The sequence below is a fragment of the Cynocephalus volans genome, chromosome 17 (genome assembly GCF_027409185.1).
Source record: "Cynocephalus volans isolate mCynVol1 chromosome 17, mCynVol1.pri, whole genome shotgun sequence".
Lineage (NCBI taxonomy): Eukaryota > Metazoa > Chordata > Mammalia > Dermoptera > Cynocephalidae > Cynocephalus > Cynocephalus volans.
In genome coordinates this window covers 31284552-31311936 of record NC_084476.1, presented here as the reverse complement: position 1 = coordinate 31311936, position 27385 = coordinate 31284552, and the positions used below count along the sequence as shown (strand labels likewise).

The 27385-nt window shown below is 39.7% G+C and overlaps 2 protein-coding genes across 2 annotated transcripts; both read left to right on the top strand.

The window, feature by feature from the left end:
- The first annotated feature begins 7208 nt into the window (after window positions 1–7208).
- On the top strand, window positions 7209–18628 carry LOC134365711 (protein NipSnap homolog 3A). The gene is made up of 6 exons (XM_063081948.1): window positions 7209–7331; window positions 10096–10306; window positions 12299–12457; window positions 14106–14255; window positions 18123–18209; window positions 18298–18628. Exons 1-6 carry the CDS (start codon window positions 7272–7274, stop codon window positions 18372–18374), a joined length of 744 nt encoding a protein of 247 aa, XP_062938018.1. The 5' UTR covers window positions 7209–7271; the 3' UTR covers window positions 18375–18628.
- A 6188-nt stretch (window positions 18629–24816) lies between these two features.
- Window positions 24817–25275, top strand: LOC134366049 (mortality factor 4-like protein 1). The gene has a single exon (XM_063082464.1). It carries the CDS (start codon window positions 24901–24903, stop codon window positions 25240–25242), a length of 342 nt encoding a protein of 113 aa, XP_062938534.1. The 5' UTR covers window positions 24817–24900; the 3' UTR covers window positions 25243–25275.
- Window positions 25276–27385: the final 2110 nt, after the last annotated feature.

Here is a 27385-nt window from a genome sequence, read left to right as displayed (position 1 = left end):
CTGGGGCTGAAGGAGTAGTTAGGGTCCATGTTCCTTTTTCCCTAGCTGACCTTACAGAATTAGAAAAAAGACTAGGCTCTTTCTCTACCGACCCTACCACCTATATTAAAGAATTCCAATGGATCCTGCAGGCCTACAGCCTCACACATCATGACATCTTCATGCTCCTAGCCAATACCTTCATGCCGCAGGGTCTGGGATACAGCCCAAACCCATGCCACTGACACCCATCGTACCAATCCGGATCACCCACCAGGCCCCCAAGTAGTCCCAGAACAGGAACCTAATTGGGATTATAACACAGCCCAGGGAATCCAGGCTCGATACTGTTTTGCCTCTTGCTTAATAATTGGCCTCAAAAAATCGGCTCGCAAGGTCATCAATTTCCAAAAAATTCAAGAAATTGTCCAAAAAAAGGAGGAAACTCCCTCCGAGTTCCTCAATAGATTAACTAAGGCCTTTCAACAATACACTAACTTAGACCCCAACTGAGAAGACGGCCGGCATGTCCTTATGACCTATTTCCTGGCCCAATCCTACCCCGACATTAAAACTAAACTTAAAAAATTAGAGCAGGGTCCTGCAACCCCTCAGACCGAAATCCTGTCAGTGGCCTTCAAGGTTTTTCATAATTGGGAGGAGGAAAAAGAACGTCGAAAACAAAAGGCCGACCACGCCAACTTCCAGATGTTGGCCCAGCTTATCAAACCCCCTGGGCACCCTCCCACAGCCTCCACCTCTAAGCCTCCACCTGGAGCCTGCTTTAAATGTGGAAAGGAAGGGCATTGGGCAAAGGCTTGCCCCACCCCCAGGCCACCCACCACTCCTTGTCCAAAATGCAAAAAGAAAGGACATTGGGGATCTGATTGCCCCCTTGCCCGAAAGGGTGAGGTACCAACTGCCCCACAGTCCCCCGAACCATGGACACCACCTATGGTGGGCCTCGCTGAGGAGGACTGAAGGAGCCTTGAGCCCTTCCCGACCATCTCTATAACAAAGCAAGAGCCCAGGGTATCCATGGTTGTGGACGGCCTCCCAATATCTTTCCTCCTGGACACTGGAGCCACCTTTTCGGTCTAAAGGGAATATAAAGGCCCTCCAGCAGCTCTCCTATAGTCAGGGTAGGAGGTAAACAAATCTTTCCCCCAAAAAACCCTCTTTTAACGCCTTCAAGGCACTCAATCCGTTTTCTCCCATTCCTTTCTAGTCATGCTCCATTACTTTGCCCCTGTCCTCTTCCTCTTCCCCTGTTTCCTTCCTCCTAGCACTAGTTCAAGCCCAAGATCCTACTAATTCCACCCCTCCAAAGAAGTCCTTACCCATGCTAATGCACCCTGTTAACCCCACAGTTTGGGACACTGCCAGCCCCGCTCTGGCCCAGTGTTCCCCTGTATACATAAAACTAAAAGACCCCTCCAAATATATTTGTCAGGCTCAGTATCCATTAACCACAACACCCCTCCTCAGGTTAAGCCTCATCATTCAGGACCTATTAAAAAAGGGGTATCTCCGTCCCACTCACTCCCCTTTCAATACTCCCATACTCGCTGTAAAAAAACCTAATGGCACCTTTCATCTCTATAATATGAGTAAGGGTCCTCCTGAAGAACCTTTGCTCTCCTCACCTCAGCACCCTTTCCTCAAGCTTCGATAGGCCCTTCTAACAGCCCCTGCACTTCCTCTCCCTGATCTAACTAAACACTTTTTCCTCTATGTTCATGAAAATACGGGACAAGCTCTGGGCATTCTAGGACAGAATTATGGCCCCTCCTTTGCCCCTGTAGCATACCTATCAAAACAATTGGACCCCACTGTACAAGGCTGGACACCCTGTTTAAGAGCCCTGGCAGTGGGGCAGTTACTGCATAAGGAGGCATCCAAATTAACATTTGGGGCACCTCTCACCATTCTCTCACCACATCACCTTAAAGACCTCCTTAGCTATAAGGCTCTCCAATCCCTCCCACCTTCCAGAATCCTAACCCTCCTATCCTCGTTTCTGGAAAATCCTGCCCTATCCTTCAATACCTGCCCACCCCTAAACCCAGCTACCCTACTGCCTATACCAGATTCCCCCAACACCCCTTTGCACAGCTGCGTAGGAAGCCTTCAGAATTTCATACCTTACCGCTCTTCCATCACTGAGGGTCCCCTGTCTCACGCTGATCTCGCATGGTTCATGGATGGGTCCTCATTCAAGGAAGGAAACACTCATTACACAGGTTATGCCATAGTCTCCCTTGATTCAGTTATAGAAGCCCAACCTTTACCCAAGCGTACTACCAACCAGCAGGCTGAACTTATCGCTGCCACGCGAGCCTGCGTTCTAGCTGAAGGAAAAACTCTTAACTTATACACGGACTCCAAATATGTCTTTCATATACTTCTCTCTCATGCTGCCATATGGAAAGAATGCGGTCTGCTTAACACCAAGGGTAACAATCACCAACTCAGCTTTAATCTCCACATTAATTGAGGCATCCCATTTACCTTGTAAATTAGGAGTCATTCATTGCAGATCCCACCAGAGGGACGATTCCCCAATCACTCGCAGGAATTGTAAGGCTGACCTCGCCGCACGCACTGTGGCACGGCACCCACAAACACAAAACCAACTTCCCATTCTTCCCTATGGCTCCCAAGGTTCACAGACACCCTCTCAGCCTCAACCGCCTAATGATGATAAGTCCTCTCTCTTTCGCTTGCTCCATGACCTGTTTCACTCTAGCCCCCAAGCTTTAGCCCAGTTTTTACAAGCCTTCTTCTCAGTCACCCCATCTGACAAAGCCCTCTTACAAAAAATTTCCTCCTCATGCACAATCTGCCAGTGTACCAATCCTAACACCCCTCTCAAACCTGGGCCATACCCCTCCCACCAGGCCAGAGGTCTCACACCCGCAACCGACTGGCAAGTCGATTTTACGCACATGCCTTCTGTCAGCGCCTCAAATACCTCTTGGTGTTTGTTGATACCTTTTCAGGATGGGTAGAGGCATTCCCAACATCCAATAAAAAGGCCTCCACCATAGCCCAGACTCTCCTTTCCCAAATCATCCCACGATTTGGGATGCCCACTTCCATTCAATCTGACTAATGGACCTGAATTTACCACCCAGGTAATACAGAAACTCTCCCAGTCACTCTCTCTCCCCTGGCACCTACATTGCCCTTACCGACCTCAGGCATCCAGAAAGGTAGAGAGAACCAACAGAACCTTAAAGGACATACTAACTAAATTGTCTCTGGAATTACACCTTGATTGGGTCCGTCTTCTACCTCTTGCTCTACTCAAGACCAGGGCTCTCCCAAAAAGGCCCTCCAATCTTTCCCCTTTTGAAGTCATGTATGGTAGGCCCCTCCTACCCCCGGGGATCACAGCAACTGAAGGACCCATACCACCCACCATGGCCTTACCCTTTCTCTCCCACTTTTGCACCGAGCTATGGAAGTACCAGGACTGGCTACTTCCAGATCCATCACTTTCCAAAAATAACCTTTCACTCAGCCCAGGCCAATTAGTATTCTACACTTCCCCAGAACCTAAAACCCCCCTAACCCCTAAGTTGGAAGGCCCATGTCCTGTCATCCTTTGCACTCCAACTGCTGCTAAACTTGCCCTGCCAGGTAATCATGTTACTCCATGGATTCATATTTCCAGGCTGAATCCTTACACTCAGGATCCGCCATCGGCCATAGAGAACTCCAGTAACAAGCTGCAAGGAAACTTAACACACCATTCCTTTAAGTGTATCCCTCATCCTACCAACCCTCTCAAACTCCGCCTATCCCGGACCTCAGCCCTACCCCCAATTCCGGAGACATGAACCTTCTCCTTGGCCTTCTCCTGTTCCTTTCACTTCACCCAGGGAGGCTTCAGACCCCTTCCTCAACCACACCTTGCCGGCTCTCTCTCCCGGAAATTGTTTTCTTTGCGCCTCTCTCACGCGACCGCTCCTGGCGGCCGTCCCCTTAAACGCTTCCCTTCCTCTCGATGTTACCTCCTCCCCATCATCAGAACCCCTTAACCTTCCAGACATCCCTCTCTGAGAGCCCGACAACAAACACAATAACACTTTGTTGCCCCGTCACTGTTTCATCGGAAACTCTTCCTCCCTAACTTTTCCTCTGTCTTATTGTAATCTTAACACAACCATTCATACCCACACTGTCACCCCACCAGGCTCTTTCTTCTGGTGCAATGGAACCCTCTCTACCTCCATCCTGCCTAATCTTACTGCCCCATGCCTTCTTGTCACCATCATCCCTCAACTCACTCTGTACACCAGTTCAGAACTGTTCCATCTTCTTCATCCCCCCTCAAGGCAAAAAAAGGGCCGCCTTCCTCCCGATCATGGTTGGTATTTCCTTAACAACATCAGCAGTCAGAGCTGGCCTGTCAGGAGGAGACTTAGGACACAGTTTATGGGTGGTCGAAGATATAAATGCTAAACTTGAAGGGACTCTGACCTCCACTGCCGAATCTCTTTCCTCTCTACAGAGACAAATTACCTCTTTAGCTCAGGTCACCCTCCAAAACCGTAGAGCACTAGACCTCCTCACCGCAGAAAAAGGAGGTACTTGCATCTTCCTTGGGGAAGAATGCTATTATTATATCAATGAATCCGGTCTAGTAGAAACACACTGACTTAGCTTCCAGCCTACGAACCACATCCAGTTCTAACCCCTTTTCTTCTTTTATCTTAAATCCTATCCTAACTTGGATTTGGCCCATTTGGGGACCTCTAATCATTATCCTCATAACCTGCCTTTTCTTGCCCTGCATCATTAGGTTTCTTCAAACCCAAGTGGGAAAAATCTCTAATCAGGCCTTTAACCAGCTTTTGCTTAGAAACTACCAGCTTCTAGGTACCGATGAACCCCCCACCTCATCTCGTGAGCACCTCAGCCCATGCTGAAGAGACACCACCTTACAGAGGAAATGCATTCCTACATGCCGTTGCCACCGATGCCTGGCTGCTCCCTCCAGTCTCCAACTATGAACAATGGAACCAGTGCATATTCGACTTGTGGCTTCAAGGAACGTTTATGGACTTTTTCCCTTTTGAAATTACTTGTTTCTCCACCCTGCTTTGGGGTTTCATAATGGGTATTTATGTACCTTCCTCCTTTTGCCCCCCCCCCACAACGCCCCAGTTCAGCAGGAAGTAGCTCGATGACTTCAACGTCCCCTTTCTTAAAACAAGAAAAAGGGAGGAATGTAAGAACCCAAATGCCCCAAGGGATCACACCCTGATCACAAAGTCCTTCTCGGCCACACCCCATCATGGTGCTGGTTGCCCTTCTCTTCTGTACTCTCCTTCCTGCCGGTGCGAATCGCACACCAATCAGCTCACCCCAAGCCCCATGCGGTATGCTAAGTAGGGATTGTATTTTAAGCCAATCAGCCTTCCCTAAAAGCCCTATATATGTGTGTGTGTGCTGCCTAATAAACGAGCTCTCTCCGGTGGATCGTCAACTGGTGTCAACTCGTCCCTTCACACAGTCTCCCCCAACTCACCATCGGGTTTGTCCTACGTCTTCAGTGTCGGAAGCAGGGATGACCTGTTGCTGTACTTCAGCCTCCAGTGTATGGATCCTCACTTCAAATCAGTCTGCTTTCTGCTGCAAGTGTCAAAACTGTGCCATTTTGTGGGGTTTCTGGTCCATACTGGATCACAGTGCAGCGAGCAACCAGACCCCATTCAACAGGAAAGCGGCCACCCCACCAGGCACCACATACTCAAGGGTAGCCACATTTCCTCCCCCACTCAAGGGGTTTCCTGCTTCTTTACCTGTTTGTCATCCTGCAATGACTACTCAAATTGCTGGGCTCTTTTACTTGCCCAGAATCCTACCACAACAATGCAAATTACTGGGCTCTTTTACCTGCCCATAATCCTGCCACGATTATGCCAATTGTAAAGTAAGGCAAATCATAACTAAAGCCAAAATGTTTCATTATTTTAGTTATTATTTTACTTATACTAAGTTTCAATTTATATTGTCAGAGCTAGGGCTCAGACCCTCCAAACCCATTGCACAGACTGGGTCACCAGACCCCTCACATGCAAGGCTGGGTGCCCAGATCCCTCACACGCAGGTCCATGCTAGGTAATTGGGAAAGATTCCAGGAGCTGTTGGCAGATGACACGAGCTCAGTTCTCAGCTTCCTCAGCGGCAGCAGCTTACAGGTCCGGCAGCTTACAGGTCCGGTAGTGGCAGTGGCCTTGCAGTGGGTCCCGTGGGCACTAGCAGCAGCAGCCTCCAGCAGCAGTAGTAGCCTCCTAGTAGCCATGGATGAGAGCCATTAATCCTTATACTTAAGTCCATAACCCAGGACACCTTGGTGCATATGGGCAATTACACTATACGATAGTCAAGGAACACCTGAGCGTTCTATTTACAGCAAATGCCTGGCAAGATTCTGAACATCTGAGAGGCCCTGACCATTTTTCCTATATTTTCCCAGCAACTCTTCTCTCCTGTTCGTGCACATCAAAGTTCAGGACTCTTCAGCTCTCAGGTTCCAGGACATAACACCAAGGACACCACGGGCATCCCTGGTTCTGAGGCCTTCGGAATCAGGCTGATCCACGCTACCAGCGTCCAGCTTGCAGACAGGCTATGGTGCACTGCTCTTCACAATCACGTGAGCCAATTCCCCTAATAAATCCCCTCGTATATTCATAAACATATCCTATTGGTTCTCTCTCTCTAGAGAAACCTAAGACGGGAGGCTTCTAAGGTCACACTGGGTTGGCAACGAGGACAGAAAACACAATGCAAGTGAAGGCTCTCTAGTCTACTGCTATATGTCTATCACAACTTATAAAACTTAACCCCGTCATAAACCTCCATGATATTAAATGCAAAACGATACATATGCACGCACCTGTACATCCATCCTTCCTGATGGACAAACACACGCACAATCCACACACAAACATTTAGAAATTCGCGCATTGGAGTGGATGAGGTGGTGGGCTGGCCCAGAACCATTTCGTGGCATTCAACTAACTCTATCACCTTTGACTTCTGGGACAAGAACGTTTGAGGAAACATAGCGGGAACAAAGGGTCAGCGCTGAGATGACAGACTCCAAGCTGACTGGGCCAAACAGCAGGGAGGCGCGTCCCTGGGGCGGAGCTGACTCCGACGAGCCCCGCCCTTGCCTACGTCCACCAATTGTGCAGTTGCCGCTGGAAACCACAAGAGGAGCAGTCCCAGAAAGAACAGGGCTGGCTGCCTTTCTCAGCGCTGGAAGCCGCGCCATGCTTGTCCTCCGAAGCTGCCTGACTAGGGCGCTGGCTGCGCGAAGGCTCGAGCCTCAGGTACCGCCGCGGGGGGCGCGCCCAAGCCGTGGCCCACGGGGAGGGGTGGGGCGGGGCGTCTGTGCGGAGCCCGCGAGCCCCGCGCATGTGCCGCCTGGGCCCGTGCGCGCCAGAACCTTTGCGCTCTGCGCCGCCGTCCAGTTTCTAATGCGGTGCCTGGATCCCTCAGGCGGGGATCCTGGTAGGCGCGGGAGGAGGAAGGGCACCGCTAGGGGAAGACTCGCTTGCCGGTGTTGCCTCCTGGCCTGCTTGAATACAGCCGGAGACAGAGGGCTCTTCTGAGTCGGTTGTCGGCTGCCCGAGGACACCCCTGAAGCGCTGGCTGTCAAATTTGCGCCGTCCAGCTCTGTCGCGGTTATGGCAGCGGCTCAGGGAGCGCTCGCCACGTTGTCGCAGAGCCTTGCCAGACCCTGTCGGGCCTCCTGTCAATGTGTGGTTTTCCACGCCACCGCTCCCTCCAGACTGACGGTGGGAGGAGGAAAAGGCCAACCAGCCGCTTGCAGCAGAACCGGCTTCCCATTTTAAACGAAATGCTCAACCTGTGAGCGTTTTGCTGAGATCCTTGAAGAACAGCCCCAGGGCCCGGGTGGGGCAGGATCCGGCCCGGAAGGATAGGCTCCTGCCCAGCCGCCCCCGTCTCCTGAGGTTGGTCTCCAAGCCAGGCAGGGTCCAGAACCTCCTAACAGACATGACGACAAAACAGAAACTCTTAACTTAGACTAGAAATGAGTAAAATGTAGCTTGTGATTCAGACTTAACTGTCGGGCATTGGCCAGTTCTGTAAATCTAACCTAGAGATTTCTTTTTCATGTTTGGACTTTTACTCCTTTCTCCATGGGCAAGTTAGGAAGGGAGTTCACCTGTTGTGGAGACAGGCTTTCTGGAGGACACCAAAGAGCCATTAATACCCATTCACCCAAGATGAACAACGCAGTCTTTATCCTTCTGATTCTCTGTCTAGTGGGGCAGGGCCAAAAGTTATTTTCTTACAACTTTATCTCAACTTTGACTTAATAAATTTCTACCAAGTGTTCTTTTATAAGTGAATTGGAAGTCATTGCTGGCGAGAATGATTATACTAATTTGGAGATAAGAGAACATGAACCACTCGTGATTTCTGCCATAGCAGTTTTAGTCAACCCTGAAACAAAATCACTTCATCCACCCCATCCTCTCACTGCAGGTTCTCTACTGTGTATTTCTAAAATGTGTGCCTTTGACCAAATATTTTATCCTCGAAATCCACATCCCTCTAATCAACCTAAAACCCATTTGCCCATTTTCGGTTATTTTTATGGTATGTTTTAAGCTATAGATTCTAGGCAGTTCTTTATTCTGACAACATACAGTTGGGCTGGCCAGTTAGCTCACTTGGGAAAGCATGGTGCTGACAACACCAAGGTCAAGAGTTCAGATCCCTGTACCGGCCAGCCACCAGAAGAGAAAAAAGAATTTGGTTTAAAAGCGCAAAATTTTGTCCACCAAAGGCAGAAGCTGTAGTTGTTTTTGATGGCAAACGTAGTCATTTGGGCAATAAGAATATAACTCATATTAAACATCAATGAAATGAACTCAAAATAGATGATTATCATTAAGTCTTATTATACATAATATAGTAAAATACATATAATATTGTGTTTTGTAAAGAAAATTATATCAGCAAAAGCCTACTGCTTTCATTAGACATGTCAGGTAGTCACTATAAGCCCTAATTTGCCTATAGCTTTGTAGGCACCCAAACTGCATTAACAGCTTATTCTGGTGTAATCAGTGTCAAGAAATGGGCACATGCTAACCAAACTTACATAAGATCGATTTGTAAACTAGAATGCAATATGAGCGTATGTATACACATGTATGTGTGTGAGTGTGTATATATACACACACACAAGTGTATATACATATATATGCACATATACCTAGGGGATAATTTCTGGCAAGACATTTCCTACTGAAAATTAAGTTTGCTCAGAACAGGAATTAGAAATTTACATAGTGAGCATATGACTATTACAACTGGAACTAATGGTTCCTAAGGGATGTTTCCATCAGCCTGGTTTAACTGGATGCATTAAATGCCCTTCTTCACATTGCATCTGTAATTAGAAACTAATAATGCTTCAGACAATTCTGACTACTTGAATTTTTCTTTTTCAGCATTCATACAGTTTACCACTATATAGCAATGCAATTGGATAGATCATTCCAGTTCTATTTTTGACCAGCAGTTTACTTCATTAAATTTAGGAAATACTTTGACCTGAATAGCAATTTCCATTTTTTTTAAGAACCTAAAAAGTTTCTGCTAGAAAACATGTTTTCATTGTGCCTGCCAAAAGACACACATATTTCATAAAGCTCTTTTAAATGCATGACTGTGGTACATAATAGTATTAACTAAAATGGGATATTGTCTAAATAAGGGAAAACTTTTTATAACTTTATGAAAATCCTAATTGTAGTTATTGGGTAAAGGAATTTTATTAAGACCACAGTGCCTTCTTAAGAGCAACTTATCATGAAAAAGTGGCTAAAGGTGAATCTCTGCTAGGAAACAATAGCTATATATTCAGCATATTTAAGAGTACTTATCTTTATTGACATCTCTACCTAAATACATGTCTGTGGAGAGTTGACAAGAGAAGTACAAACACAAATTATGAGTCTATTGAGTGTCCCTTGTTTCCAGACTCAGATTTGGTTGTAACATATGATAAATCCTACCTTCTCCTAAAATATTTAAATTAGCCTTATCTTTTTTCAGGTGTGCTCATCTTTTGCCACAGGCGCCAGACAATATGATGGAACATTCTATGAATTTCGTACCTATTGTCTTAAACCTTCAAAGATGAATGAGTTCCTGGAAAATGTTAAGAAAAACATTCATCTTCGGACAGTTCACTCTGAATTGGTTGGATATTGGAGTGTAGAATTTGGAGGCAGAATGAATAAAGTGTTTCATATTTGGAAGTATGGTATGAGTCATCCAGCTTAAGTGTTAAGTACAGATTTTTATTCTGTTAGACATAACAAACTTGCTCTTGGATCTACATTACTATAAATACACACAGGTTAAGTGAAACTTTAAAAAGCAAAACTTAAATATATTCAGTAATTACTCTTCCCAGTGGTACAACACAAATAATAACCCCCTGCTCGAACTCTTACATTATCATAAATGGGAAATGTGGAGTCTCATATTTCAAATCATAGAATTATGAACTAGACTTTAATTCTCAGTAAAATTTTAGAACAGTTTATTGTAAAGACGGTTTATGAAAAATTTAAAGCAGTCATTGCAAAATCCAAGGTGGATTAAGATCACTAAAGGAAAAGAGAAATATCTTTTCTTATTATTAAAGCTAGGGCTGAATATAAGCATTTAGAAATAATTCAAACATTTAGGGGCTTTAGGAAAATGGTGGTCGATAGGGGATGATTGTTAGCTTTTAAATCTCACCCAACTCAAGAAGTTTTATTGTTTCAGGGTGTATATTTAATTCTAAGGTTTAATAATTCTGTTATATTGAGAAGCCACTATTGTTTCATTTCTACACCCCAACATTTCAAGGAATTCACCATTACACTACCCTAGGAGGTAAAGGAGAAGGAATCAGAGAGAGTTCTTCCCATATTGAAGCTGACCTACCCCTGGTTTAGTAAGGGAAGGAAAACTAGCTACAAGAATCCCCAAAATGTTTGTTATCTAGTGTCCACTTGAGGACTTGATGATATCCAAAGAACTTTTAGTAATTTCATCTAATGTTTGGTCATCAGTGCCGAAATTAATATTCATAAAGCACTTTAATATGAAAAGTATTCATTCTGTACCTAACATGGGCATAGTTTAGGGTTTTTCCCTGTTGTATTTGAACAAACCCCATTAAAATACAGTTTATGCTTTAGATATGGTACAGATTGAATCATGGCTCATTGAAAAAATTAAAGTCTTGATCACTCAAGCTGTAAGATAGGTGTTATTTCTTTTTCTTTTTTTTATTTTAATTTATTTTATTTATTGAATCAAAATTGGTTATACACATTTTGGGGGTTCAACACTGAGATATGTTGATCAAATCAATATTACTAGAATATATATTGTTACAAATTGTAATTTTTCTTTATGCCCCTTGTCCAATCTCTACCCATTTCCCCTCTCCCTCCCCCTGCCCTTCTATGGGTGTTATTTCTTATCCCCAGCATAAATCATATAAAACTCTCTTACCATTAGTCTTATGAGGTCCTAATAGTAAATATAGTACTAGGCCCATATGTTGTAAATGTATATACCTGTTTGGGTAACTTAAAAAGAAGAGAAGTACTGAGTAAAAAGAATGGTTGACAGTAAGTTAGAAAATCAGCACTATTTCTTTGAAAGCTATTTGTTCAAAGAAGAAGAGGCTTAAAAGTATGTATTAATTTCATTTATGTTAAATATGACTTAAGGTGTACTTTGACCTTACCACCCACCACCACCACCATCAAAAAAAAAAATAGTCGTTCTCTATATTAGCACTATAATTGCCTCAATTAAATTATTAAGAATAGTCTACATATATTGAGTAATAATTAGGTGCCAAACACTGTTCTAAGTTCTTTTCATGTGTTAATTCATTTAACCTTCACAACAACCCTGAAGGTAGATATTATATTATCTTCATTTCACAAAGAAATTGAGGCACAGAAAGATTCAATAGCTTACCTAATTTATACCACTGCTCACTAAGAGGTAAAGCCTATAAAGCCCATTACATGACTTACAATTAGTTGTTTGCATTTCTACTGCCCTTTTAGACCATAAGCAACTTGAGGGCAGATGTCACAACTATTTATGTTGGTATCTTCAAAGGCATAAGAGTGTTCCTATATGGCATCAATGAACGTTTGCTGATTTGAATGAAATCCAGAAAAGTACAGGTTCTCTTAAATCAAAAATTTTTATTTTTCTTAATTCTTTTCTGCTATAGATAATTTTGCTCATCGAACTGCAGTTCGGAAAGCATTGGCCAAAGATAAGGAATGGCAAGAACAATTCCTAATTCCAAATTTGGTTCTCATTGAGAAACAAGAGAGTGAGATTACTTATCTGGTACCATGGTGCAAAATAGACAAGCCTCCAAAAGAAGGTAAGTCCTTCTGTCTTAGCCACTTTGAGTTCTGATGAATAAAATACTAAGGAGCTTAAGCAATAAAAATTAAAGTTCCACTGGAAAAAACAAAATTAATCCTTTGTTTTATATAGGAACATATAGTGATTATTGAGATAAAAATAAATCAGAACTCTTAGCTTTTTCTTAAAAAAAAAAATTAGCTTTGTCTGGCCAGTTAGCTCAGTTGGTTAGAGCTTGTGTTGTAACACCAAGGTCAAGGGTTCGGCTCCCGTTACTGGCCAGCCTTCAAAAACAAATAAATAAAAAATTAGCGTTAAATAATGAAATATTTTTCCAAATTGGGATCTTACTGGTTTGTAAAGCTTAGCTGTGTTATAGAAAGAGTTGACATGGTTAGTAAAGTTTGAGAGTGGGGCATTGGGAGCAGAGAACTTGTGTGGTTAGGTAGGGCATAGTGCATGAAATATTGTCATAATTTTAAAATAATATAAACTTTTAAAATATAAAAGCATTTTCCACAAATTGTAACCTATCTTAAATCACTAAGTCCATCTTTGCTTATAAAATTGACTGGGGGGAAAGAATTAACTAAAACTGCCAAGCTATATGACTGTAGTCTAACTTTTGTGTTCTCTTTCTTATTTCTGAATTTGAAAATAATTCCTTAAGATTTGTCTTCTCGCTGAGTTCATTTCTTGCTCACTTAAAGAAACTATTACCTTAATCCACTTTTAAACAAAAGTCAGATTAGAAAAGCATAAACTAATTTAAATTTTATTTTATTTTCCCCATTGTTTCCAACTTTGTAGTGTATTTTAGATTACAAGAAATTTGAAAAGTCTTATTTGGATTCTTATCCACTTAGCTCTCCCCTGAGCTCTCAGCACTAGCTAAATAAAATAGTTGGTCTCCTGACAGCGTGAAATCTTGGTTTTCTTCCTCTATGTTGCTCCTGATTCTTGGATAACTTTTTCACATTTTTCTTTTACCTCTCAAATCCACTTGTTCTCTAGTTTTCTTCTCTCTACTGGCCCTGTATTTCTGTCCAGAAGGTAAAAAATTTTTCAAGTGTTTACCTAGATATTTAGGAAAAATCAAATCATTTCTTTAGGTTTGGGGTTTTTTTTGGTTTTTTTATTTTTTGTCCGCTAATACACAGAGACATCACTTCAGGTTCATCGTTTGCTTTGCTGTTAGAAATGGAAACTTATAGAGGGTAATTATACAAAGAAAAAAGTAGTAGAAATTGTGAAGAAGAATGAAAGTGTAGGAGATTGGAAAATTCTTCCTTTATTAATTTCTTTTCTAAAAGTATAGACTTGGGCAACTCAAATTCATTTCATTATAAATTTTCAGTAACTTGTTATATTGGCAGAGTGTATAGATTAAAAATATTTCAGATAATAGCTAAATATATAGTCCTTTTTCTTTGTCATCTTTATTATTAAGCTTAACAACTCACCCTTAAACATGGGTAAGGACTTTCTAAACATAAAGGCAAAGAAAAATAATGCTAATATAATACATATGTCTACATAAACATGTACATGTATGATCCTCCAAATCTTTATATATAGATTAGCTTTCCACTGCAACCAGACAAACCTGATTAGAAATTGCCTGAATATGTTCTGTAGAATAATTCTTTTTCTCCCTATTCTAGGAGTATATGAACTGGCTACTTTTCAGATGAAACCTGGTGGGCCAGCTGTGTGGGGTGAAGCATTTAAAAGGGCAGTTCATACTCATGTCAATCAAGGCTACACAAAACTGGTTGGAGTGTTCCATGCAGAATATGGAGTACTCAACAGAGGTATAATTGTCCATTTCTTATATGAAATCGCAGTGTATATTGGTAATATCCTAATAAGTTCCTTGGGTCAGTTTGTCTCTCTCATTATAGAATGTATTTTATTATTTATTGTGAAATTTTTAGTTTTTCATAATTTTAAGAGTTTTACATCTTATTTAATTAGAATGTTAACACTTATGAAGGCTTTTTCAAATGCTAAACTACTATTTTCCCTGATATATCAAAATGATTAAATTTTAAAAATCGAAGGAACCTCAAGAAATAATCTATTCCTTTTATCATCTTTGTTTCCTCTGAATGTATTTTTATTGATTATTTAAAACGTCCATCATCAGATGAGTGGATACGGAAAATGTGTATATCTACACAATGGAATACTACTCTGCTATAAAAAAGAATGAAATACTGCCATTTGCAACAACATGGATGGACCTAGAAAGAATTATATTAAGTGAAATGAGTCAGGCACAGAAAGAGAAATATCACATGTTCTCACTTATCTGTGAGAGCTAAAAATAAATAAATAAATACACAAATAAACTGGTGGGGGGGAGGGAAGAAGACACAACAATTACAATTCCTTGAAGTTGATACGACAAGCAAACAGGTATGAGGTTGTTGGGAGGGAGGGGGACGACGGAGGAGGGAGGGAGGTTTTGGTAATGGGCCACAATTATCAACCACATTGTATATTGACAAATAAAATAAAATTTAAAAAATAAATAAATAAATAATAAAATAACATTACTTAGGGTAGGACAATTGTTTCTAAGTAAAAAAGTAATATATATTTTTTATAAATATTAAAGCCCCCCCCATAAAAATTTATCCATTTTCCACTACTTAAATATATATAATATATATGTATATATATTAAGGTAAATTTATATATATATATAAATTTATTTAATGAAACATATTTGGGGTATTTAACATTTAAAGTTAAAAGATAGTACAGTCATAAATTTCAAGATTTTTTTGTGGCAAATTCTGAAATCATTTGGAGTTTATCTCAAAGGATAAGAGTTTAATAAATATTTAGAAGACTCATAATATCCAGTTGTCCTCTTATCATCTTCACTTCATATCTAGTCAGCATCTCAAACCTAACATCCCCAAGGCTGAGCTCTGATCTTTATCCACAAATTCAACTTCTAGTAAATATATCATAAGAAAATAGAACATGCAAAGATAGATGTATGTTCAAGTTGGAAAGTACATGGAGGAGAAAAATTATTAAGAAAATTATTAGATGCCTATCACACAACATATGCTAAAATCAAATCAAGATGTAGATTTCAATGATAAAACTTAATTCATAGAGTTGCTTAAAAAAAAAAATGTTTATTTAACAATACGCATGGGGACTATATTACTAAGCCAAAAAGCAAATGAAGAAAATATGAAGGGGAAAAAAATCAACTGATGATTTTATTATACAAAGGCTCAAACTTCCTGCATACCCCAAATCCCCATAAATGAAATTCAAAAGCAAAAAGAAAAAGAAAAATTTATGCAAAGGTAAATACACAGATGGCTACTAAATATATATTAAAGAAAGTGGAAGTTAAGACAATAGTAAGATGCCTTTTTCTTTTAAACTAATAAAGACATACTCATATGGATATAATATTAGATAGGTCAGTAAAACATAAGTGCTCATATACTGTGTAGGGTTCATATTCGGTTAATCTTTCCCCCCAAAATTTGGCAATATAAATAAAAAGCCTTAATTCTTTTTATTGTTTTTGCCAGTATTATTTCTAGAAAATATGCATGGGTATACATGTGTGTAGGCATGTTTATTTATACAGGAGAGAAATTTGAAAAGATATAAAATACAGTCATATTTGAATGATGAGATTAAAGATTTTTAAGTCTCTATCTTAATTTTCTATACTGTATATGTATAGTTTCTATAAGAAAAAACTACTGAAAATGTGTATGTGTGCACTTGTTAATCTTAAATTCACTCTCAGTGTGCTAGGAGAATGACAATATACGTATATTCTGATGTATAAATCGATACATCATTTCATGGTGAGTATAATTTGTATATTTGTAAGTATATATATAAGGGGGTCTTCAAAAAGTAAATGGAAGGATTCATATTATCTTTTTTATATACTTTTTTATTGTACATGTTTATGGGGTACAGTTTGTTTTCATTATATGCATATGTTGTATAATGATCCAATCGGACTAGTTAGTGTATCTATCACCCAACATTTATCACTTATTTATGGTTGTAGCATTCAAAATCCCTCTTTCTGGCTATCTTAAAATAGACAATATTATTAGCTATTGTCACCCTACAGCACCAGAACTTATTCTTCCTATAACTTTGTAACTTTATAGTGGTCTACCAACCTTTCCCTGGCCCCTCCTCCCCACTCCCTTACCCTGCCCCTGATAACCACTGTTGTACTCTCTATTTCTCTTTTTTCTCTATTTTTCTTAATTGACCCATGATAATTGCATATATTTGTAGAATACAATATGATATGTTGGTACATTCATATTGTGTGCAATGATCATATCAGAGTGCTTAGTATATCCTCACCTCAAACATTTGTCACTTCTTTGTGTTAGGAACATTCAATATCATCTTGACTAATGATTCAAAGATACACAATACTTTGTTGTTGACTGTAGTTGCGCTATATTGCTGTAGAACATTAGATCCCGTTCTTCCTACCTCTCTACTATTTTATATCCACTGATCACCCACCCCCATCTCCGCACCAGTCATTAGTAATCACTATTTTACCCTCTACTTATATAAGATCAACTTTTTTAGCTCCCACATATGAATGAGAACATGCAGTATTTCTCTTTCTGTGCTTGTTTTATTTCATTTAACATAATTTTCTTCAAGCTCATCCATGTTGCTGCAAACAGAAGAATTTCACTCTTTTTTATGGCTGAATAGTCTTTCATTGTGTATATATACCACATTTTCCTTATCCAGTCATCCATGGAAGGACTTTTAGGTTGCATACAACTCTTGGCTATTGTGAATAGAGCCACAATAAACATGGGAGTGCAGGTACCCCTTGGAATTGTTGATTTCCATTCCCAGTAGTGGGATTGCTGGATCATATGGTAGTAAGTACTATCTATAGTTGTTTGATAAAATTCCATACTGGTTTCCATAATGGCAGTACTAATTTAAATTCCCACCAACAATGTATTAGAGTTCCCCTTTCTCTGCATCCTTGCCAGCATTTGTCATTCTCTGTCTTTTTGATAATAGTCATTCTAACTGGGGTAAGATGATATCTCATTGCAGTTTTGATTTGCATTTCTCTGATGATTAGTGATGTTGAGCATTTTTTCATATATCTGCTAATCATTTGTATGTCTTCTTTCAAAAAAATGTCTATTCAATTCTTTTGTCCATTTTTAATCAGATTATTTTTTTACTATTGAGTTGTTTGAGTTCCTTGTATACTCTGGATAGTAATCCCTTGTCAGATGCATAGTTTTAGTTTTCAAATATTTTCTCCCATTCTGCTGATTGTCTTTTCGCTCTGTTGATTGTTTCCTTTGCTGTACAGCTTTTTTTATTTTGACATAATCTTATTCGTTAATTTTTGCTTTTGTTCCCTGTGCTTCTGAACTATTATTCATAAGATCTTTGCTCAGGCCTGTGTCCTGAAGTGTTTCCCCTATGTTTGATTAATTAACTTATAAATTTCTTTCCCAAGTCTCTGACTCTTCTGAACTCTCATTACTGAAATACTTAGTTTTACCTTTTTGATATCACTATTTTGATTTAAAGAATAGGATGCTTTGGTTTATTTATCTGTACTTCTTTTTGTTAATGTCATATTCTTCAGAAACTATTATGGTTTATTTCTGCAGTCCATGTTCTTTGGTGGAATGAGAGTGCAGATAGTCGAGCAGCTGGGAGGCATCAGTCTCATGAGGATCCCAGAGTTGTGGCTGCTGGTAAGCTGTTTCACGAGTCATAGATTATTTAAAGAAAAAAATTGATTCAGTCAATAACTTTATACCTTCTTATGAAATGTTTTTCCAGTTCGGGAAAGTGTTAACTTCCTAGGATCTCAGCAGAATATGCTTCTGATTCCTACGTCATTCTCACCATTGAAATAGTTTTCTACTGAAATACAAAACATTTCATTAACTGGTATAAAATGTGTCTGCTAATGTTGCTTAAATATTTCCAAGAGTTTCTCACTTTTATTTGTAGGAGGTAGTAAGTTAATTTGCTATTTCCCTTGCATTATTTAAAGCTACCTTTGTCCTTTGTCACCACCACTTCAGGAAATAGTTCTGTTTATTTTCTGTTTATTTTCCTCACAGCATTTCAGTATCTGTCATACATTATAAACACTTGTCAGTACTTCAAGATCTTGATTTTTCCATTTGTTTCACAATATCTCTTCTTCTGTACTTTGACAACCTTTTGCTTTATAGCATTTTCTTATATTGAAATGATGATGTTATATTTTCCATGCCTGTCACAATATTTTTAAATTACTAATAAACATTATCAACCTTTTCACTGTGTCATTTTTCCTGAGATTTTTCAGTGTTTTGTCCAGTATAGTTTATTTTATAATACCAAATGGGATTCATGAAAATCTTAAGCATATTTTTTGACTATGGAAAAGTATATTATCGTTTGTGTCGTATACATTCATTACAGTTTTCACATTAATTATTAGTCGCTTACTTGGAAAATAATGTTATTAGGTGCTGATATTAAAAGTCTTTGAAGACACCTTGGTTCATATGCTGAAATGTCTTCATTTGTAATTCATTTTACTAAATTTACTTCATTTTGGATCCTATTTAAGAAAGATACTTGAGACATCTGTTTATTTTGATGAGATCTTTATGGATATGGAAATGTTTGTCCTATTAAAAACCTACATATACATTCTGATTCTTTTTATTGAATTTTATATTTTTATCATGTTTTCTGGAGCTATTGCTATGTTGCTGTAAGTTAATGAGAAAGTTATAACTTATTATCTTATTACACGTGAATAACTAACATACTAACCCCAAAATGAGTTTCTTTAGTACTGTTATGGATGTGCTAGAGTTTTCTTACAAACAACTTTGATTTTTGTTTTTATTGAGTGCTTCCTTCCACCTTCTTAAACTAGATTTGGTACTTCCAAATTCTCCTGATAGTCTATATTTACAGCTAAGTTATTTTATGTTCCTAACATATATTGTAAATGTAACATAGCAAATTATGAATTAGCCATCTGAGGGAAAATTGAAAAACAGAAAGTACAGTCACCATTCAATTATCTAGACACCAAGGATTCAAAGGACAGATGAGTTTCCTAGTAAGGCAAAGAATACCTGACTCTGTAGGTAAAAACTTATCAGAGAAGTTAGACGCATTGGCTCTGAGTTTTGTCTAAGAGTCTTCCATCTCAATGTTTCTTTGAAAAGTTTTTACTTTGGAAAGTAGGTGATGGTGGTATTAACTGCAGTCAGTACAGACAGATTTTCTCTGGTGTAAAATCACCTCGGTACACAAAGCCTTTTTGTGTCATGGAAGTGTACAACTGCCTGTGTTTTTCCATTTTTCATACATCTTTAGATTAGCTTGAACACTTCCTGGTGATAACTGGGGTTCTTTGCTTGTATATACCAATACATGGCCCTGATGGAGATTTATAAAGAGGCAGCAGCAGAACAGTGTTAAAAAAAAAAAATGCCTGTAATGATTTGCTTCTCAAGACGTTAAACTCTCCAGATATTTACATTTACTCCTAGATGTCCTGATTTGGTTACTATATTAGCTTTTTTTAAATAAAAGGGGACTCAAAGTGCAAATGAAGGTGGTCAGAGTGTGGCCTGCAGCTGATAAATGCAGTGTGTTAGAAATCAAACCAGTCAATAGCACAAGAAGCCAGTGGCACTCATGGGATTGGGTTTCCTTCCATATATCAGGTCCCAAAGCCAGGCTGTTTGATGAATGTGTTCAAGAGTTCCTGGGTGCCCATGTCCCCAGGAGCATCGTTACCATGGGTACATGAGAGGCAGCCATCTCAGTAATCCATTCAATTCAGGAATCAGGAGATAGAAAAGTTCTCCTAAATTAAACATTTTATGAAGCACTTCCTGTATGACAGATTCTTAAAGCAGAAATTTGTAAAATACAGAACCCACCTACAAGGAGCTCAGACAGCACATAGTGTAAATATGTTATATTTACACTAGCTCCACTTAGGAAGGTGTATAGGTATGTGTGTACATGTATATATACACACGTATATACATACACATACACACACGTGTACACATACATTTACACACACATTTACATATGTATTTTAAGTTGAAGTAAACTCATTAAGGATCAGTATTTCAAAAGTATTTCCACAATTATACACTTGCAGACAACCAGGATTTTCCAAGAAAAAGCAGGCAGATTTTACTAAGTGTTTACATGGACAACTAGAAAGCACAAAAATAATGGGCACATGTCATAAACATAGGCCATATTCTACAACTATTGGAAATACAGAGTCAGCACTAGGACAGCAAAGAATAGAGTAAACCTGAACTGTGTAAGAACTATGTAAGAAGAAAACATGGGGTTAGTTTGCAGCTTCCACCACGGGAGCCTTGAGCCCCCTGGCAGCAGTCCCCAGAGATCCATCTCTTTCAGCTTCCACCACCAGAGCCTTGAGCCACCCAGCAGCAGGCCCTGGAGCCCCACCCCAGATATCTTCCACCATGGAATCCTTGAGCCACCTGGAAGTAGTCCCCAGAGCCCTGCCCCATGAGTCTTCCACTGGGGGAGCATTTAGCTGCCTGGCTGCAGCCCCAAAAGCCTTGCAGATTCCAATGCAGAAGACTTGAGCTGCCCAGCAGCAGCCTCTATAGCCCTGCCCCATGTGGTTTCTGCCTAGCAGCATCCTCCTTAGTCCCATCCCGAGCAGTTACACAGCAGACCACAGCTTCTAGAGCCCCTCATCACTAGACCACAGCCTCTGGATCCCCACCCCTCACAGCTTCTCCTACCAGAGCCCAGCACTGCCAGGCCACAGCCCCAGGAGTTCCACTCTATGCAGCTCCAGTCACTCTCAGCCATGCCACACCTGTCAGTGTCCCCAGGTCTGCTGAGTCTACCCAGAACAACTGAGTCTACCTGAAACTGTGGAGACTATAGAGTCTACCCAGAACCAAAACTAAAATATCCCATCCAACAGGCAACATATATCTGCAGGAGGAATTCTCTCTCCTCAAAAGCCACTAGAGTAACTGAAAAAGCAACTGCTCCACCAGATGACCAGACATCAACATAGGGATACTAGAAATTTTAAAAAAGAAAATAAAAAACCAAGAAAATACAACACCCCCAAATGAATACAAGAACTTTCAAATGCCAGATCCCAATCTTCAAGAAACCCTTGAAATTTCTGAAAAAGAATTCCAAGCAACATTCTTTTAAAAAAGTCAGTGAGATACAAGAAGAGTCACATAGATGACATAATGAAGAGAGAAAAACAATCCAAGACATGAAGGAGGAAATCTGCAAAGAAATTAATATTGTAAAAAAGAATGTAGCAGAACTCTTGGAACTAAAGGACTCACTCAAAGAAATAAAAAGTATTTTCAAGAGCTTAAGCAGCAGGCTAGAGCAAGCAGACGTTTTCTGTGTTAAGTGGCAACTAGGTCTACCCTGGGTCTTTAAATATTGATGCCGTAACTCTTCCCACTTCTATTGCAGATTCATATAGCACAGAGAAGCCACAAAACAAATGAAAAAATGGAGTTAGAGAAAAAGAGACCAATCAGCATGCTTACACATATAGTTAACCCTTGAAAAACAGGGATTTGAAATGCTCAGGGCCTCTTATGTGAAGGTTTTTTCAATAAATGTAGCAGAAGATTTTTGATTAAGTATGCCATAAATACAAACAGTTAAGTAGCTTCCTAGTAGTTAAATAGTTAAGTTTTGGGGGAGTCAAAAGCTGTACACGGATTTTTGACTGCATGGGGATTTGGCATCCCTAACCTCTATGTTGTTCAAGGGTCAACTGTATTGCCTTTCTTTTTTTAAAAAAAGGTGCCTTTTTGTATCACTGATATACTTCCCTCATCTACAGGTCTACAAATCCTACAAGACTGAAGAAAAGCCAAACAAGATCTAGACATTCTTTGTCCTTTTGTTTGACATACTAGACTGTTATGGAATAAGGGGTATTCTTGTCATTAAAAAACAAACAGACCAAAAACTAGCTAATATCCCAAACTTAAAAGAATAGGTAATAATTACATGAATTTTACTATGCAGAAAATAAGAACCCGGAAGTCCTATGCTTTGACCTAGAAGCATAGGAAGCCCTGTGACTCAATTACAAAATTAAAACATAGCTCCAAAAATCCAAATGTTTTATAACTTAATTGTATGTTTTAGTAAGGGCAGATTATTACCTAAAACACATATGGCTGTTCTTGACAACAGCAAGAAAAGGGGCTGAAATGCTCAACAGAGGACCAGACTTTTAGGTCATGGCTAGTCCATGCTGTTCTTTGCATGCAATATTAGCTTGTGTAGGGACCTTAACCACAGCTGTTAGAATCCATTCCACTGTGTAATTCTGGAGTCCATTCCCTTGGCCCCTCAGCATAGTAAACACCCTTGGTCTGCTTGAACCTTCCTCTCTCCTGGGACGTAGAAGGCAAACATACCTGACAAATGTGTACCGCTCATTATACATCCAGGGCTGAAGTTCCAGGCTGGGGTACTTGCCAAAGGGTGACACAGTCAGGCTGAACACCAGGGCAATGCAGACAAACACATCTGGCAGGACAATCTATAAACAGGCAGTGAAGGGGGAAGGGGAATGGCAGGAAAAGGACAAGTGTTAGAAGGAAGGACAAGGGGCAAGCCTCTACCAGTCCAGCCAGCTACCAGACCAGCCAGCACAGGAATGAAGAGTACAAGACTCAGAGACTAAGTAACTTGCCTAAGGTCACACAGCTAATGAGAAGCAGAACCAGAATTCAAATCTAGGTCTCTATTCTCCAAACTCATGATCTGTGCATTACCCACACAGTTTGTAGGAAGGACTCTTTGCAGATCCTTTCTCTTTATTTATTGAGTTTATAAAGTGAAATAATTTTATCCCTCCTAACCAAATGAGTTAGCATGCGAACACCTACTTGTGGACGATACTGTAATGAGGTCTCTCTTGGCCAGTTAAAGTCTGACCTCCCTGGCTACCTTTTCTATCAGTTTACAGTTAAACATCAATTTAGCAAAAAACAAATTTTCCAATATATTCATTTGTCGAGTGCATCAGGCATAACATCTCTTATGAAAGTTTCAAAAACAAAAATGTATTAATGTCAGCCCCCATTAGTCATTTGTCAGCACTTAGTCATTTTTATCCTCATGACAACCATATGTCATAGTACTATGATTATCCACATTTTTACAGATGAGGAGTTTGAGGCACAGAGAGGTAACTTACCAACAAATACACAAGTGGCAAGAAGCAGAACTGGGATTGAAACACAGAAAACCTGTTATCTGTATCCACTATGATGTTCTGCTTTCACTGTTCAGACAGCCTGCAGCCTACCCATGAAGCCAGAGTCCCTGGACTGTAACAACACATCTCACCTGAGCAAAAAATCCTTCTGACTCCATCTGGCAATCAGCAGCCTCTTCCACAAAAGGGCCACAAACTGTTGCAGTGTGACTTTCCAGCCCTTTGCCTGGCAGCAGCTTTTGCTCTCCATCCTGAGCAGGTCTATATCTGGACTCTGCAAAAAGCCAACCCTGAGGCTTATCTGTTATCTTAGGTATTTTTGACATTGCCATGTTCCTCTCTCCAGCATCTTCAGAAAGTCTTCAATGAGGAAAAAAAAAAAAAAATGAACAATACAACCAAAGATTGGGCAAAGGTAATAAATCAGGACCTTAAAAATGAAAATGATATGGCCTATACAATTATGAAAAGATGCTCAATTCACAAGGAATCAGAGAAATGTTATTTAAATTGAGATACTTCTTACCCATAAGACAGGCAAATAGTAAAGTCTTACAGTAGAAAAATTGACAAGGGGAGTTGGGTGGGATAGAGAGTAGGGAGTGGTAGTTGGTGGTGGGAGAAGGAGGAGGCAGTGAGTCACATATAAATGGTGCTGAAGTGGACCCAAAGCCTAAATTCCAGGAAGGTGAGTGAGTGCTGTGTGTTCATGGGCTTCTTCTTTATGAAGCAAAATGTGTAAAGGTTTACATAAAGGACAAACAAGTGAAAAATTTTATACATTACTGTGGTTGGATTACACAAAGTGCCGTGAGGCCCAGGCACCCCTGTTCCTGAAGGAGCTCCCTCAGCACAACACCCACTCCTGACCTCCAGAAAGCAACGTCCGCAGATATGTGGACGCCAATCTGCAGAAACGAGAACTTCAAAAAGCCAATCAGGAGCAGTAGGTAGAGGGGAAGATAGAGGGGCTGAGCCAGGGAAGAAGACATCTGGTCTGCAACAGAAAAATTTTGAAGTGAAAACAAAAAAGAAGTCAGAAAACACCTGGAAATGGAGATGGTGGCAGTACCAGTGAGACACCTCAGCCTCCTTGGAACAAAAGGGACCGGGGAGACCCTACTGTTGAAAATGAGGAAACATTCATGAACAGAGTTGAACTTAAAGTGAAGATTCCTGAAGAGCTAAAACCATGGCTTATTGATGACTGGGACTTAATTACCAGGCAAAAACAGCTCTTTTATCTTCCTGCCAAGAAGAAAATGGACTCCATTTTAGAGGATTATGCAAACTATAAGAAATCTCGAGGAAACACAGATAATAAGGAGTATGCTGTTAATGAACTTTTGTCAGGGATAAAAGGATATTTCAGTGTAATGTTGGGCACCGAGCTACTCTACAAATGTGAGAGACCGCAGCGTGCTGAAATCCTTGCAGATCACCCTGATGCACCCATATCCCAGGTATATGGAGCACCACATCTATGAGATAATTTATATGAATTGGAGCGATGTTGGCCTAAACTCCTCTGGATGAAAAGAGCCTTGCTTTATTACTGAATTATCTTCCCGACTTCCTAAAGTAACTGGCAAAGAATTCTGCAACTTTGTTTAGTGCCAGCAATTATGAAGTGGCTCCTCCTGAGTACCATCAGAAAGCTGTGTCAGAAGCTCTCTCACTGATGTTTAGATATCTGTAAACACCTTTTTGTTCTTAGTCCTTCTCTTGTACAAATGATGTATTTGAAAAATGTTACCGCGACACTAAGCAGAGGGTTGCGATCCCCTTACTGGTCACAAAAAGAAAAAAAAAAGAAAAATGTTAGTTTATATCAGAATTGATGTTTGTTTTCTGTTTGGTTTTAAACAGAGAAAATAAAAGGGGTTACAGCCCCTTTTTTCTTTTAATTTTTTTTTTTCATTTCAAAGTTGCTACCAGTGTATTCAATGATGGACAACAGACAGACTGTAGAGCGTTTTATCGCCTGGTTGACAAAGCTGTTTTTGAATGCTGCTGGTTCTAGTCCTTTGACACTACACATTTTTATAATATGTGTTAATGCTATATGATAAAATGCTCTGATTCCTAGTGCCAAAAGTTCGATTCAGTGTACGTAACTGAACACGCTCATCCAATTCATTTATTACATATGAAAAGAATGTAATGAGTATATATTAATATTATGTTTATGTTTTTTAGTAATAAAAATTTGTTTTATCAATAGCAGCAACGTTAAATAAATTTATGCTATATTTAAATATTGAGCTGTTCATAAATCTTTCCTTCCACAAGGATAGCAGCGAAGAGGCTGATACAAAAATATCAAGACACATTGACAAGTTTAAGAAGAGGGATCTGGTCTTTTTTCCCCCCAAAGCATTTAATTCAATGTTCAAAGAATTCAATGTTCAGAGAACACATGCTTAACAAATATTTGGTGATATAAGTAGTACACTTATCAAGGAACATTGAATAAAAATTGATTTTTATTTTTTATTACCAATTGCTTTTATCAGTAATAATAATAATAAAGCAACTCAACCCCACAGACATTATGTTTCAGTAAATAAATAGAGCAACTAATAAACACTATGATAGTTAACTCACCTTTATTTCTCCAATATATGATCAGATATCACACAAAAAAACAAAACTGTTAAGTTAACTCCACTCTAAATACCTATAGCTTAAATTACAAGAACTCAAAAATAACAAGAGACATGCACACAGTTTGACACCTAATGAAGGAAAAACTAATCTATGTCACCATCTAGTGTCCACAGAATATAGCACTAAAAAGAAAAAATACTTAGGACTGGGATATAAGCATCTAGAATTTATACATACACCTTCTGCACTACCACTCAGTTGGGCCAGCATTGGATCCATCTTTCCAACTTCTGCACATCTGCATGAGCCCAACCTTCACACAAAACCAAGCAGGAACACCAACAACTGGATTGTTCCCTTTGTCTGCTTCATATAACTTCCACCTCTCTTCAACTGATACCTATTTGTTAAGAGAGGTGTAAAAGTGCATCTTCACACTCATCAGACCAGATGGGCAATAATAAAAAATTAGTCAGAAAAACATCATACACTACTGTGAAGAGTATAAACTTATAAAATAGTTTGGCACTATTTCATAAATATGAATATGTACATATCTTATGACCCAGCAATTCCTGGATATATACTCTAGAGCATTGGTTTGTAACATCCAATACACAGAGCCCAAAGGAGTGTTGATAGAATTCAGAGGGTCTGGCAATGTGGACAGGTAAAAGTTATATCTTTATTTTCACAAACATCTAACTGAGATTAAGCATTTTCTTTGTTTATGAAGGTAGGCAACAACCACAATATTACTAGCAGGACCTGTGACATCTAGCCAATAAAAATCTTAGATGCTGTCAAATTCTACTTACAGTTGTTGCAAATATATCAAACTTTCTTTTACCCTCATTACTACTTCAATACTATAATATATCTTACACTCATCATTAGACCTTGTTATTCAATACCTTAATTAGAAAGTATGTCTCTTAGGGCGGGCCTGTGGCTCACTTGGGAGAGTGTGGTGCTGACAACACCGAGTCAAGGGTTAAGATCCCCTTACTGGTCATCTTT